At 42.1% G+C, this 16467-nt stretch overlaps 1 protein-coding gene across 2 annotated transcripts in view; it reads right to left on the reverse strand.

Annotated features, from left to right (window-relative positions):
- MYO1E (myosin IE) overlaps positions 1 to 16467 on the reverse strand; it is a 200360-nt gene that overhangs the window by 92853 nt on the left and 91040 nt on the right. Inside the window, exons 3-4 of one of the 2 annotated variants that reach the window (XM_012658061.1) lie at positions 16175 to 16264; positions 13088 to 13182 (exon numbers count right to left, since the gene is read on the reverse strand). In XM_012658061.1, coding sequence (XP_012513515.1) covers positions 13088 to 13182; positions 16175 to 16264 — 185 coding nt within the window. The remainder of the gene's footprint in view (positions 1 to 13087; positions 13183 to 16174; positions 16265 to 16467) is intronic. The other variant, XM_012658062.1, reaches the window with a different exon arrangement.

The raw sequence follows: 16467 nt of genomic DNA on the forward strand, positions 1-16467 counted from the left end.
GTCATGGTACTCTAGCCAGGGCAACAGAGCGAGACTCTGTGTAAAAAAAAAAAAAAAAAAAAGCTTACAGTATATACAACCATAATTATACTGGCCTGTTTGGGATGAGAAAATATTGCTTCTTCCTCTGGACCAAAACCCAAGTTAAAAGAACGTGAAGGTATCGGACAGATTATGCAGCATATTGAAAATTATTCACTTTGCATCTCAGAGCAGTTAGAGCAATTTGCTTTGTTTATGCTTACAGACAGCCTTTCCTAATTTAATTACTTTCACTTGACTTCTAAAGTGGACCAAAAAAAACAAACTCTAAAAATTAGGAAAATGTCCCAGTGGTTCCTAAATCTGGCAGTCCATCAGAATCCTCCAAGTATTTTTAAAATGCCCATGTCTGGGCCCCTTGTTTGACCTGCTGAATCTGTCTCCAAGGACAGGGTCTAGGAACAGGAATTTTTAACAAACTCTCTAGTTCTCATATAGCTCGTGGGGAAGCAGCCAAGCAATTTTAAATCAAAGCCAAGACAGGCTTTATAGGAAATATCAATTTAAATAGGAAATAATGTAATATTTGCATGTGTGTGAGCTATAGAAATGGAAACATATGCTAAAATTCCAAAGACACAGAAAGAATGTTCTGGGAAAAAGAGCTATTTACAATGGTATATTAATAATGAGATTCAAGGACTACAGTTGTAGCTCTTGAGAAAGATTGTTCCTCACTTAAAAATCAATAGTATCTTCAATTCATTTCAACTTATTCTAGTAAATGTAAAAATATTTCAGGTGTTGTTTTCTGAGATAGCCCCCAGAATACATAGGGTCAGTCATTCCTACTGTTGGAAGATTCACCAGTGTACTCCACACCCATGTCCCCATTCCTGGTCCCGAAATATCTCCACTGGATCAGTATCATAGTAACTGTTGTTCCCTTGTAACTGATTGAATTAATGTAACTGAAATGTTTTCTTTGCACTTTAGAAAGGACAAAAATGTAAAACAGAAATTATTCGTGCATTTGCTCACCCAACACGCATTGTCTAAGCTCCCCCACCCATGTGCCAAGCTGGAGGCCACATGAGATGTGGCCCCTGCTAGAGGGGAGCTCGCTCACTGCCTCTTGGGGAAGTTGAATGCACAAATGCTATTAATAACACAATGAAGATGTGGCTATGGTTTTAGGGATTCATGGGTGGCATCCATCCCTGATTGGAGTGTATGCTAGGAAAAGACTCCTAAAGGAAGTCACAACTAATTAAGTCTCAATGAGATAGGTAAAGTTAGCCAGATGGGTGGTGTGTGTGTGTGTGCACATGTCAGGAGGTGGGGGTGATGCCTAAGCCATAGATTGGAGCAAAAAACCCCATGGAGTTTGTGTGAAGGGAATCACAGACAGCTGAATAGGACTTGAGTGGGGGGCTCGGAGGGGTGGGGAGTGGGGCTGGAGGTCACTGCAAAGATCCATGACAGTGACCTTATGTATCAGTTTTGGGGAAGCCCCAGGGTTCTGGTCAATGGTATTCCATGTTACATTTTATACAGACTCCAGACTTCCATTCCTTCTGCACCATACTCATGAATTTCATCTTTACATATATAGACCAATTGATCTATTGTTTACTTAGTATTTTTCTCTAAATTGATCTGATTTCCCAGGGCTTCTTGGGAAATGGCAAATGCCAGGGAAAATATAAGCTGGGCCTGGAACATATAACCAACCATGCCAGAAAGTAAGGAAATGTAGAGTGGCTGATATGAACACGTCAAGCACATGAGAGCCTATTTAAAGGGGTTCCCACTAGCCAAATACAGATAAATAATGATAATAATGGATCATGATCGTTTGAATAAAATAGGAAGCCACAAATCCATACTGCTATAAAAAAAGTAAATCAATCAATCAACTGATAGGGGAGAAGGGAAAGCTCTTCCTCACAATAGAATACCAACTAACAAACGTAGAAGGAATGACGGAAATAGATCATCACCATTTGGCAACCACCACACAGGTGATTGGCTTGTGCAAGAGTCATCAGCAGATGCTCAGGCTGGTGGGGAGATGCTTGATGAGGAGCAGGATGTTGTCTGAGAATATATTCCCACAATATACGAACACGCCACAAAAGAAAGCATGGTAAATTTAATCAGAAGAAACCTAGCAGACACCTGTGGGACCAGGTGATCAAGAGGCCAGCATCGTTTCCATGGTAATCCTGCTCAGGATGCACAACCTGAATCCAGTCATGAGGACACACTACGACCCAGGCTGAGGTCGTCCTACAGAATTTAATGCCTGAACTCTTCAGAACCGCAAAGCACAAAAAACACAGCGAACACAGAGAACACGGTGGAAAGGTCAGAGAGGCACAAGGAGAAGCAGGGGGATGAATGCGGTGTGTTCACCGAAGCCTAGGGAGTCGCCATCAACTGTGTCACATGGTGGGGAGATGGTTGAGACAATGGAAACTCTGACTGGGACCCGTTCTCTTGAACCCTGTCTTTTTTTGATAGAGGGATATACAATATTGAACTTGACTCTTATTCAAAAGGTATAACTCAAAGACAGAAAATATAGGAATAGCTTTTAAAAATTTTTTTTCTAATTCTAGAATGATAAAAGGTGAACAGAGTTGTGATTGAAAACCAGTCCAGGAGATAAGAAATAACATCAATTCTAAAGGACATTGGAAAGGAACACACTGAAATATCGTGGCTGTGATAACTATAGCATGTGTCCACTGAGCATGTGACATACGTCAGATAAGTGCTTTACACAAATCAATCACTTGATCCGCATAATAGCCCTGAGGTAGACATTTAATGCTCTTATAATATCCATTTTTTGATGAGAAAGTGAAGAGATTTGCTCAAGGACACTTAGCTAGCAAGCAGGAGAGCTAGGAAAGGACTGGAGACAGTCTGACTCAGGAGCTGGAGCTACACTGCCTGCGAGGAAGGGAAATATTTTACAGCGTTTCCCACAGTAACTCCGTGAATAGCACAGTTCATAGTATGATCAAACTGTTAACTCCTCCCGAGTCTTTACTCATACATACCCATTTCAGCAAGCCTTCTGCCAACATTTGTTATCTCACACACAGTTGAAACTAACAAATAATAGCCCGCATCAATGTGATCACAAGACAAGATAATTCGGTGAGAATGAGAAACCACATCAAAGAAGGTTCTGGACAGCCCTATCCAATGACTCAAATCACAGACTCCCTTCCTGGCAGATCTGGAACAGAAATAAGTGGGAGGTGAAGCACCTCTATCGGTTATCTGGGGGTTTAAGGAGAGAGGGGTCCTCTGTTAGAAGTTGTAATCACATAAAAAAATAAACCCTCAAGTATATGCAATGGCCAAATGTATAAAATACAAAAACAAACAGGCATGCCAAAAATGCTGAAAATATGACATAAATTCATTCTTTAACGTATTAAGGAAAGTGTGAATAAGACAAAGAACTGTTATTTCCTCCCAACCCCAAATGCCCAGTTAATTAGTGTTGTCAAGTAGACAAAATTTTCACCTACTCTGCCAAGAAAATGGCCCCATGGCAATGCTCATTTTGGCCCATCCTCATACAACAGGAAGAACTCAATGTTTAGTCTCCGAACACCAAGTTTGAGCCCCAGCTCAGCTACTTACTTACTAGCTCTGAAATTCCTTTGTAGTGTTACTAGGAGATATTTTATATCACTCTTTAACAGTTTAAAAATATTTTGAGGGGGTCCAGGCGTGGTAGCTCACGCCTATAATCCTACCACTTTGGGAGGCTGAGGCAGGAGGATTGCTTGAGGCCAGGAGTTTGAGACCAGCCTGGGCAACAGACACTGTCTCTACAAAAAATTAGAAAATTAGCCAGACATGGTGGCACTCGCCCGTAGTCCTAGCTATTAATAGTTGGGAGGCTGAGCTGGGAGGATTGCTTGAGCCCAGGAGTTTCACGTTGCAGTGAGTTATGATCATGCCACTGCACTCCAGCCAGAGCAACAGAGCAAGACCCTGTCTCAAAAGTAATAAATAAATAAATAAATAATTTCCCCCCTGTATATTTTCTTTACACTTTCTTTACATTCCTTTAAGATGTTAATTTCCATTTTGCAGATGAAGTGACTGAGGTTTGCAGAGGTCACACACCTTAGACAGAACAGAATAAACAGTCCACCCTATGACTCACCCCAGAGATCTTTCCATTGCACCTCATGACCGTGAGTCGTAATGGATTAATTAGCCAGCTAACCTAAGATCTGCTGGCTCAAAGCAGCAGAGAAAAGTGGCAAGACCGCAACACTGGAGGCAGGCAGCCCTGGCTTGGAGCACGGCTTTGCCACAATCCAAATGCAAGAGGTTTAACAAATTTCATTACCTCTTTGCGACTCAGTTTCTTGATCTGTAAAAAGGAAAATAATAATACCTAGAATACCTGTTGGCACGAAGATTAAAAATGGTAGAATTAAAAGGATACAAATCAAGTACCCAAAAAAGGGTTGCTGTTATGATTACGGAAATACATTAATTAGGCAGTCCTCCTGAATAATACTCCTTGACCGAGGATAAACGAATTTCAGCAGCCACGCAGGATGGAAGGTAATATTTGCAGAGAACCTGGGGAACAGGGTAAATCTGGGCCCTTGCTCTTCAGATCCACAGCCAGAGGAAGCCCCCATCCAGCCTCCTCGCAGTCAGGGGTGTGAGCTGACGGGACCTGCCAAAGCCAGGACAGACAGACAGCCTCAAAGACCGACGCCGCAGGGATAAACAAGAAATTGGGTGGACCAACAGAAGCTCAGCAGAGCCTTGAAGAGTCCCAATGCTAATAATAAAAGGTTCCTGAAATATTAATACATCAAAGGCAGGAAGACAGCGTGAGAATCCTGAGACACCTGGTGGTGCCGAGGCAAAGACCAGAGTGGAGACACAAGCCAAATACTAGAGGCACTCTGATTTCTCTCCTTTAACCTTTACGACTGCAAAAATTGGGGATACTAAATCCAAAACGTCTTTTGAAGCAGGTAGGTCAAAATTCTTAGGTCCAATAGTAACAACTGTCTCCTTTTCTTGTGTGAAAATTCTCATATTCAATTAGTTAGCAAATCCTATTGATGTGCCTTCAAAATATGTCTCATACGTCTTCATCAGTTCTTTAGGATGTATTTATTTAGCACCTGTGCAGAATACAACCTGCAAAGATTGTAAACTGGAGTTGGATACAACAAGGACAGAATGCCCTTCCCTCCAGGACATTTCAAATTAAAAAATTAGAAACTGCACTAAATGTGACTCAAATGGATATCATAGTGCTTTTAAAAGTTAAGGTGGCAAGAGCTGATGCAGGACAAAAGTGAAAGGAATTCATTTTTTCTCCCCCCTCCCTGCTCTGTCCCAGAAACAGGGTCTTGCTCTGTCCCCTGACTGGAGTGCAGTGGCGCCATCACAGCTCACTGCAGCCTTAAACCCCTTCCTGGGCTCAAGCGATCCTCCCGTTTCAGCCTCCCGAGTAGCTGGGACTACAGGTGTCACCACACCCGGCTTGCTGGCTTGCTTATTTATTTGTTTGTTTAGTAGAGACATTTATTTGTTTGTTTAGTTGCCCAGGCTGGTCTCACACTCCCGGCATGAAGCTATCCTCCTGCCTCTGTCTTCCAAGTGCTGGAATTATAGGCATGAGCTACTGTGCCCAGGAAGGAATTCACTTTTGGTGGCAGCAACAAAAGTGCCACATAAATACTCCCCAAGGCCCAGTAATTCTCCATAGAGGTCAGCTGGCAAGGGCTTCAGAAATGCCTCTGGCCACACTGCCACAATCTTGTCTGGCAGAGATGGCAGAGAATAAGAGAAAAGCCTCTTACCGCACCACGATTATTTTATTAATTAGATGTGTATAGTTGTCTCTGACATCCAAAGGTACCACATATGCGGTTCTAAAGGACAAATCAAAATTCTGGATTTCGGAGAACAGGTTGATGAGCTAAGGAGAGGTGAGTTGCTCATTCACTGGGCTCACGGTGTCTACCAACCCTTCAGGAGCTCATCATCATTTTTAATGATGCTAATGTAGCTATAACTATTGTGTTCTTCTGTTGGCACTGCCCGGAGTCCACATTCACTTGCCTATTCCCTTATTCTTTCACAGGCTTATTGAAAGTCACACATCGGTTTCCTCCTTGCCCTTCCAATGCAAGCCAGGCCCTCGTTGCTGCACTAGATTTCTGTATTCCTTAAGATCTTGTCCCTTTTCTACCAACAGACTCATCTTTGTGAACCAGCCTGTGGTGGAATGATGTTCCTGCTCAGAGAGCTGCCAGACAACACCAAGATCTACAGGTTTATCTGCAGATCACCCTGCCTGTCAAAGAGGGACCTGCCACCTGGTCAATCTCATCTCCCCAACTCAACCACCCCATACTCCTGCACAGAGGCTACGTGGCTGTAACATAGCAACAGGCCATAGGGAGACACGAAAAGAAGTGGAAGACTGAATTCTTTACCCCACACCTATATATCCAATAGGATAAAAAGTCAGGAAAGGTAAACAAATGGTCCGGGTATGGCCATTTGTTGTATAAACGCATCTTCACCTCTCGGTAAGAAATCGAGGTTAATGTGTCAATAAAGTTGTGTTCTCCTGTTAACTCAGTGTGTGTGTGTCAACCGTCCTCCAGTTGATGACAGACACAATCATCAACCTCCTGGGTATGCAGAGAGCATCACAGCCAACAACATGCAAAGAGTTAGGTTTAAAAAAGCAAGCACCTGCTTTTTTTATGGGTGAGTGCGGGGCGGTACTTTTACCCCAGGAGCTCAATCGAGTCCAGGATAACTAACCTCCTGCACCTCTGTCTCATGGTATATGGCAGCTATTACATTTCCACTAAAATGTGGGAAATCTGAGAACAGAGAAGAGTCACTTTCCAGTAGGGTACAGAACAAGTGTATAAGGTTAGAAATCAGACAAGGTTAAGTTCAAATAGAGTCTCTGCCATTTACTAGGTTTGGGATCTTGCAATTCTCTTAAGCCTCATTTTCTGCATAAAACTTCAAGAAACAATAATACTGACAACCAGCGTGGTGATTAAAAGAGATCACCTATGCGAAAAGCACCCAGCAGAGGGCAGGCACTCGGTAAATATATATCTTGCCTGGACCAATGGTGCTAAAGTCAAGAGGTGACCTGGAATCAGGATTTCAAGAGTCTGTACCCTGGTTCTCAACTGGAATAACTTGGGGGGCTTGAAAAAAAGATATGCTGCTCTGGGCCCACCACGAATCAGTTGAAATAGAATCTCTGGAGGTGGATCGTAGATATCTGCATAGCCGCTAAACTAATAAGGCAATTCAGGAATTGGAAATACTTATCCCTTGAAAGTTAAGTGAGTGAACACAGGGTGTGGTGGGTGAAATTAGCATCTATGGAAACCACTCTCCAGATTTGTCTGCCAGCGCGCTGTGGAGGAAGACTCAGGAAACATCCAAGGTCAATCCTGGGTGTTTACGCCTGACTCGAAGTTAACCAAATGGATGGCAGGGGTTGGCAGGAGAAAGTGTAAGTTAATGAAAGGAGGTTGACCCCCATGGAGTCAGGACAGGAAAATAATCAGTAGAAATGGTGGGTTTTCTCCAAGTAAAAAGACTACTCGGAGAGTACGGCAACATCCTGAGTTCACATCTCCAGACAGAGGCGAGTGCTACGATCTGATGACATTAGCCAATGTGATCATCCCCTCGCTCTGAACTCAACCCTCTATTCAGCCCTCTACTGGCAACCTGGCTCCCCTCAGGGACTGTGTTCCAGGGCAAATATCAGCTGTCCAAGGGCAGGATTCTCCCCACAAAACAATGAACTGGGGTCTGATTCGTACTCAACTGTGGGTTTGGTTGGCAAGAGTCCATCTACTTAAGGCTGCTGAACTCCACCTGTTGGACAAATCAAGTTTGTAGATGTGCAGAACTCAGGACCAAGTGTCAAAGGATGCTGCCTCTGCTTGAGAGAGCAGCCTGTCTCCTTTCTTTGTAAATTCAATTTGTTACACTGATTTCTAGTCTACAAACAGTCAGGTGCCAGTCCATCCTGTCACTGTATCCACCACATTAGGAAACATGAGTAAGATTGGGAGGAAGCTGGAAATGCTGCCTTTATGGGCTGCATCTTTATGCCATCTAAAGAATCATTTAGACCAAGTCACACCAGGGAAATTAGGAGGTGGAAGTCTAAAAGCACACCACAGAAATTAAGTCATCATTAATTTTTCATTTGCTAGTTGAACGATACTAAAAATTCCTAGTGTTTCCAGCTATACCAGAATCCCAAGAAACAGGCTTCTCTTTCAGCCCCCAAGAAAATGGGTTTTGTTTGCTTTCTGTCCACAAACGCATTCAGGCAGGCACCATTCGACACAGCCGCTAGCAGAGGGGGCGCCCGGCCCCTCCAGTGCCAGGTACTTCCCTGATTTTCCTCCTCTCTAGCATTATTTGGAAGAAAGTTTTAGAACCAGGAAGGCCTCAGAGGTCATCTGGTCTGTGAGTTCACTCTCAGGCGTAAGACCAGGGCCCAGAGGCGGGAGGTGTGCTACCCAGGGTCAGAGAGCAGGGGAGAGTGAACCAGGGCATGCCGGAGATTTCAATTTTACTTCCCCAAAGCAGATGAACCACAGCTCCTGTGTAGGAAAGAGTTAACTAACCCAAGAGAGGTTGGGCCTAGATGACTGGGAGATAATCTCCATGCCCTTGGAATGCCCTGTCTGATGGGAGTGTCTTTGTTTGCCTGGGGTCTTTGGCCACAAGACAGTCTAACAATGTCATTTATATTGGGCCATCTGAAACACACCTTAACAGTTCTGACCTCCAAAGGAGCTGGGAACTAAAGGTATTAGTCCAAACCTTCAGAGCAGCTGGAGTCTGAAGGTGAGCCATGCCAGCAGTATGTGATCAAGCCCCAGTCAAAACTCTGGACGCCAGAGGCTCAGGTGACCATCCCGGGTGGGCAGTACTCTGTGAGTACTGTCACGCGTCATAGCTGGTAGAAGGTTACATAATCTATGACTCCACAGGGAGAGGACAACCGGAAGCTCCACCTTTGGACCCTCCCAGATCTTGCCCTATGTGTCTCTTTGTCCAGCTCTGACTTGTATACCTTTGCTATAATAAAACTGGAATACTCAGTGCAGGCTTTGCTGGGTTTTGTGAGTCACTCCAGTGAATTATGGAACCTGAGGGTGTAGTGGGACCCCCCTGAATCTGAAACGTGGCCTGGGGAGCCCTGAACTTGCAGCTGGTGTCTGCAGTGAGGGCAGCTTGGGGAGGATGGTGCCCTCAACCTGCAGTGTGGCCTAACTCCACGTAGTTGAAGGGGAGGCAGCTCCCTGTTCTCCCACTTCCTAGATTAGAGCACAGCCACCACAACAGAAATCCTTGGCAGCAAGTCCTTGAAGCCTTTGCCACCTGAACAGCTGGAAAGGAGGGTCCTGGAAGTACACGTGTCCTGCAGTGACAGGCGGAAAGGAGGGTCCTGGAAGTACACATGTGTCCTGCAGTGACAGGTGGAGGGAGACCCAAGAGTGGGAGAGACATGGGTAGGGTAAGACTGAGGCAGCTTCCAGACCGGTGAAGTTCATAGGACAAGACCATCTTGGTCCTTCTCATCTTGGTACAGACCCAGGAGGGGAAAGGGCAAGGAACTTCAGCAGAAAGCTCGTCCTGGATTCTCACTAAATTCCAGTTAGGAAAGCAACTCCCAATGGCCTCCACTTGGTGCCAAACAGAAGCATTTCCTATTAAGCACCCAAATTCATCATTACCCAGGTATTCCTCCCTGCTAAATTTAACTTGCATCTAATCAAGTAATTAGATCTAACTTTCAAATTATAGAAAATCCAGTTGAAGGAATAAGTATAATGAGACCATAAGGGAACAATTAGATAAATATAAAAGGTATTTGTAGGAAAACTGGTTTGGTCACTTCAAAAAGTCAATGTCATGGGGGAAAAAAAAATGATGGTAGTAAGGGAACTGTGGTAGGATAAAAATAAATTTAAGATTCATAACCAAATGCAACCAATGCTCCTTGATTTGCATAGACTGGCAGGAAACGAAGTATGTGCAATGATTAGAGAAATTTGAGTATGGACTGCTAGCTTTTAGATGATATCGAAAAATTACTATTAATTCTTTAGTTGTTCTGAGTCAATGACTGGAGAAAAAAATAAAAGCAAAACAAAAAAAAAGAAACCAAAAAAGAAAAAATAATAATTCTTGAGTTGTGATCATTGTCCTGGGACTAAATGAGAAACTGTTTTTATTTTTTCTGAGAGGCATGTGGAAGTATATAGGGGTAAAATGCCACCAAGTCTATATTTACCTTGAAATACTTGAGATCTATATTTAGCTTGAAATGCTTAAGCATTCTTATTTTTAGAGTGTAGAGTTTGTAAGCACGTAAACGTTTTACACAATTATAAAACAAAACTAAATTAAAAATTTTTAAACCACTAAAAATACAAAATGAAATAAATGAACCTAACTGTAGGTCAGGTAGACACATTAAAGACACAGAAAAGGATTATTATTTTTTTACAGTTTTTTTCTTTTATTATTACTATTATTTTATAGAGATAGGGTCTCACTCTTGCTCAGGCTCGTCTGGAAGTCCTGAGCTCAAGAAATGCTCTTGCCTTGGCCCCCCAGAGTGCTACGATTACAGGTGTGAGCCACTATGCCCGGCCAGAAAAGGATTATTTTAAGTGACTTTTAAAACCTAATATTTTGATTGTAAATATTGGGTATTTGGATAAAAAGAACAACAAAGAAATTTTAAAATGAATTCAGTATTACTACTAATAATATTGATATTATTATTTTAAAGCATTAACAAAATTATTTATATGCTTTATCTATCCACCTGCAAAATACACACACAATGTAAAGCATATAATTGTGTTAATGTCATCAGGAACCAAGATTATCAGCACTAAGAAAAATAGGATATAAAATAAAAATCAAAGAAATGGAAATCCTGCAATCTTAAAAATGAACTGGAAACATCGATATATGCTCATTTAATTTTTCTCTTAAACAATTCATATTCCTTAGCTTTGTCCTCTCAAAAGAACTAGAAGCACTGACAATACAGGGCAGTGAGCACACTCAGTGCCCAGATTAGTGGTCTCTAAGTACCATTTCCCATTATAATGAATCAGGGTCCCTTGGAGAAATAGCAAATTCCAGATCTTGCACAGGAAATGTACAAGATGAGCCTGGAATGGTAACTACGAGAGACAACTGGAGTGATGTCAAAAGACATAAGAGCCAAGACAAGAGATTGTCACTGGTCAACAGTAGGATCATTTTAGCCCCCAAACGTATAACTGCAATGTAGTTAAACAGGTAAAATATTTACAATCCACTAGTTTGGAGTGATACTGAAAATAAAAACACATTACCTTGGGGGATTGCTAGGGCGACAACAACATCTTTGCTTTGGGAAAATTGATAAGTAAAGGCAATGAATCAAGCATTTTGTCTAATTTTCCCATATAATTGGTATTTGAAGGTGACAAAATTAAAAGAACTCCAACTAATACACGCAGAAGGAATAAAAGAATAGAAAATAATGAAACAATGGCTGTGACATGAGAATTTATAATGGGTGCACTGAGAGTCTGAACACACAAAGAAAGACCAACGGGCATTAAGTGCACAGCATCATGAGAGAAGCGTTTCTATCAAAAACTGAATCTGAACCTGATCAAGCTTTTAGATCTAACTAGCAAGTCACAGAAAATACAGGGGACAGGGGAATACTTAAGCAACTTAACAGGACATAATCAGCCAATGCCAGACTGTAGAAAGATCCACAGGACAAACAACATTTTCCTTTAACAAATAAATGCCAAGAAAACCAAAAAAGCAAGGGAGAATTGTTAACAGTTGAGAGACTTGGGAGACAGAGCAGCCAGGTGCAGTGTGTGGGCCTTGTTTGGAACCTAAATAAAAACAAACCAACTACAAAAAAGAAATTATAAGATAGTCATGGAACTGGAATACTGATAATATTAGATGACATAAAAGAATTACTCATTTTTATGGTGTGATAAAAATCTCTTAGAGTTAGACGTTAATTATTGACAACAAAGGAATTTGCTATCTAGGATTTGCTTTAAATAGTCAAGTGGGACAGGAAGAGAGGACCAAATAAAATAGGATTGGCCATTTATCGCTAACGATACAAAATGGATGATATACACACAGGGATGTATTATACTATTCTTTCTAATTTTGTGTTGTCTGTAAATATCCATAATAAAAAAACTTTGCCAAAAATGCTTCGGATGAAAAAAATTAGCTAAAAAGGACGAACACAAATGTGTACAACAAAATGTTAACTGTCAGATTCTCAGTGATGAGACTATGGGTGCTTACACTTTCTATATATTTGAAAATGTTTACAATAGTAAGCAGAATTTTAAAAGCACTTAAACCCAACCCACATTCAGAGCCAGGTCAGGTTAGAGAGATTATGAAACGTAAATACACGGAAACCGGATGCTGGCATTTACCAGTAACGTCCTCAAAAATTCAAAGCAAGTGACAAAGTACAATAAAAAAAATTCAAACATGAACTGCTAAATTATTAGGGAAAGAAAAAATAGGTACCTAGAGAAAAGGACTCCAGCTGACAAAGCAGTGAAACATGCTTATTTCACTTCTGACATACAGGATCTCCAGTTCAGAGTAAAGCCACGGTACAGTCACACGCGAGGGGAGATGTTTTATGATTTTCATCGAGGGCCAAGATGGCAAAGCTTTATCTTGATAAGACAAAGGTCTGGCTGGCCCCACGTACCCTAAAACCTTAATGCCTTAAGCAACAGGGGCATAAACAGCAACCCTGTGGAAGCTCTGGACTTTTATGATATGGAGTTCTATGGTACGGAGTTATAAAATACACCAGGATATAGCGGCCAGCCTGTTTTTTACTCAGACACATTAACCAGCCTCTGACATCAGTAGCTGTTGTGAAACCACTGCTTCTTGACAGAACTCCACGGTCTCACATCCCCCATGCTGCTGATAAGGATCTTTCTCATACCTGATGATGACGCACTGGTTCTCTCTGTCGATCATCATGTTTCTATACATGTTATCTGCAAGGGCATAGATGTGTGGTGGGTTTTCATACTGTGCCTAGAACAGCAAAAAAACAAAACCAAAAATAAAAACCATGGTCAGATAGAACACCACATTAAATTTTTTTCTTGGTCTTGGAAATGAATCCATCACTGTACATTATAGTTCCACTGCCTATAATTACATCTTAAAGGTTGCATGGTACAAGAATTTATAAAATTTCCTAGGTCGTGAAGAGTTACACCCTAACAAAATTAAGATGGAATTTGGAAGGACTCTTCCATAGGCACAAGCGTGATTCAGCCTTCTGGTCTTCACCCACATCTTCAGCTACTCCGACACCCCACCCTTCCACCCAAACACGCCTCTGCAGACCACATTCCATTTCTAAACGTTGCTGAAGACACTTGGGCAACAGGTCTTAAGAGAGGCCTACCAAACACCTGGATCTGACTTCTCCTGGAATTCTATTGCCAAATTCCTATGTAATTTTTTCTAAGAGGCAAGTTACAAATTCTAGGACCTTAGGGGGAAATTAAGTGAGACTATCCATTAATGAGGAGAAAAACTTAAAATTTTCCATAAGAAGAGGATAGGAGGCATGGTTTTTTAAAGTAATAAACTATTTTAGGCAGTTTTTTCATCTCTATTGAGGGGAAAAAAAGAATCCTACCATACCAAGACATTCTCCTGAGTTTGTGATTTAATCTCATTGGATACCTTAATTATGCATAAATATAAAACCCAATAAGTTTCCCATGCTTATTAAATTCTCAGGCTAGCTCCAGCCCTGTTTTCAGTTTCCTGGTACCCATTTTCACTACAACCTCAAAAATTACTAAAAAGAAAAACATTTTATGGGGTACATAGCTGGAGAAAGAATACGCCTTAAATCTAAGGTTACTGAACCTAAAAGAGCGACTAGAACACCAGATCCAGAGTGAGGAGACATGTAGATGCTGTCTTTCCCTTCAGTGGACCCCGTCTCTAAGGTGACGATAATAATGCCCAGGCTGCCAATCTCACAAGGTCACTGAGATGACAGTTGGGAAAGTAATTTGAAAAGGTAGAGTAGTACACAAAGGGAAAGCATGATTTACTCAATCCATCGTTGAGCCTTATTATGCAATGACTTACTATAAAAACAGGGGCCCGGTTAAGAAGTTGCCACTCACGGCTGTGCTCGGAAAGTTAAGGTAAGTGGCCCGGGGCTAGAGAGAAGGGGCTGTGATGCCTGCACCCACATCGAGCATTGGCGTATCCAATGCTCAGTGCTCTCCCCATGTTGTGGGCAGGGAGGGGGCTCACAAGGGCCATTGCCCAGTGAGGGCTGGAGCCTATTCCCGGGACGGGTAGACTGAAGAACTCTATGTAGGAACTAAAAGAATATGTTATCTCTGCCTTCGCCTTACAGTCAGAAGGGGATGCATGGATGGGACCTCAGGATATAGTCTTAGATGGGCTTCTTCTAGTCCAGACTGCTTTTTGGGATTATTTTTTATGCCTCTTTGGAAACAGGAAAGTAGAGGATTATCAGAAAGAAAAGAGGACAGAAATGGAAGGAAATGGAGTGGAGAGAAAGCTATGGGCAATAGAAGGGAAGGTGTGGCCAAGTCATTGTCCAGTAAGGCTTAGGAGCTGCTAGACCAAGTTACACTTGACCTCTGCGTGTCACTCTACATTTTGCAAACTGGTTTCCCACCTGTGGTCTCAGCAAACCTCTCAGCTGCCTGTGAGAACCACAGAGTAGGATTTCTTCTACCTGATCCTTCCCTTCCCTAAGACCCTGAAAGGCATTAAGAACTGATCTCAACTCCTCGCTCCACCACTCAGCAGATTCTAGTACTTCACCTTTCTGAGCCTCAGTTTCCTTGCCTGTGAAATGAAGACAGAGAGTAAGACACAGCCAGCAGCCAGGGCTGTTTTGTGATTGTTGCAAGTGTAACGTAGTACATGGCACTCAGCAAATACCAATTTCACAACACTCTGCTACCTTTAACAGGAAAAATAAATATCTTTTTAAAAATTCCATATTTCTTTAAACAAAACTCTTCAAAAGATGAATGGCCTAAAAGGGACATGCATGCAGCAACCCTGTTCAGAAAACTGGAAAGAAACACACACGCACAGCCCTTCCATCTACCGCGCCCTGGCTGGCACTGAGGACTCCCAGCCGGCTATGCGCCTGCTGCCCCTGGGCCTCGCTGAGCAGGACACCAGGGCAGGGCCCGGCCTCTGCTGACAGTGTTCCCCTTGTGCTGGGCTCCCATAAAGGCAGCATTATCAAAGGTCTTTCGCGTGGCAGCCTCCTTCGGCTCCCGCCACCAGCACCATTCATCTGGAAACAATGGGGTGGGCTCTTGCTCGGGGTAACTTGCTTTCCACTTCAACTGATGAATTTGTGTGGGCTCCCTTTTGTTTGTTTTCTAGAGGTCAGAATTAATGCACGCTCTTGTGCTTCTGCAGCAAAGCGAAGAGGGAAGGAAGAGGAAAGGAAAAAGATGCGGAGATGGGGAGGGAGGCGTGAGGAAGTGATGAACCACGGAATAAAACACATTAATGATGATTACAGTTTCTATTTTTATTGCACAACTGAAATGGTTATGGAGCTGAGTTTGAATAGGGACCAGGGTCAGATTATGAAATGAAGTAATAAAAGATTCATTTTTTTATATTCAAGTCATAGCCACAGCTTAACTAAGGTTCTGATTCTAAAGAAGCGTTGCCATAGCCCTATTTCTTTTTTACCCATGACTGACTTTTATTCCTTAGATTTTTGTGGCCTGTCTGGAAGCAGGAAGATCCCCCAAGCTGTAGGTCCCACATGCCATTTAACTAATTTCATGTATAAACAAGGCTCAAATGCTAGCTAGTCCTATGCTTTTTTGAGCTGTACATCATTAAAAAGCAAACAATGTCATTTACTTGAGCTTCCTCAATTAATAATTCATAATAAGAAAACGCAAACGTACTGCTAACTTCAAGAAAAACTATGTACGCATCATAAAAACCCTAAACACAAGAGTGATTTATGTGACACATAACTTACCGCTCCCTGGTACATTTCAATTTCCTTTTCCCCAAAATAGGGCATCTGCTTGAAAGGGTTGACTGAGATTAATACAGATCCTATGTACGTCTGAATTGAAACTCAGTTAAGGTCCATCATTAATCTTCACAGCTGTGTATTTTTCAAATTAAGTAACCAGATGTTATCAAGAATTCATAACAATTGTCCAAGTGGAAAGCTCGTCTACTTGTGTTCCAAAATATTACAAATAAAGACGAGAGCAATTATCCAACCAGCTCAGGCTTTGTTCTTCCTCAGGAAAAAATAATGAA

Source organism: Propithecus coquereli, unplaced genomic scaffold (assembly GCF_000956105.1).
Source record: "Propithecus coquereli isolate 6110/MARCELLA unplaced genomic scaffold, Pcoq_1.0 Scaffold57, whole genome shotgun sequence".
In the NCBI taxonomy this organism is placed as follows: domain Eukaryota; kingdom Metazoa; phylum Chordata; class Mammalia; order Primates; family Indriidae; genus Propithecus; species Propithecus coquereli.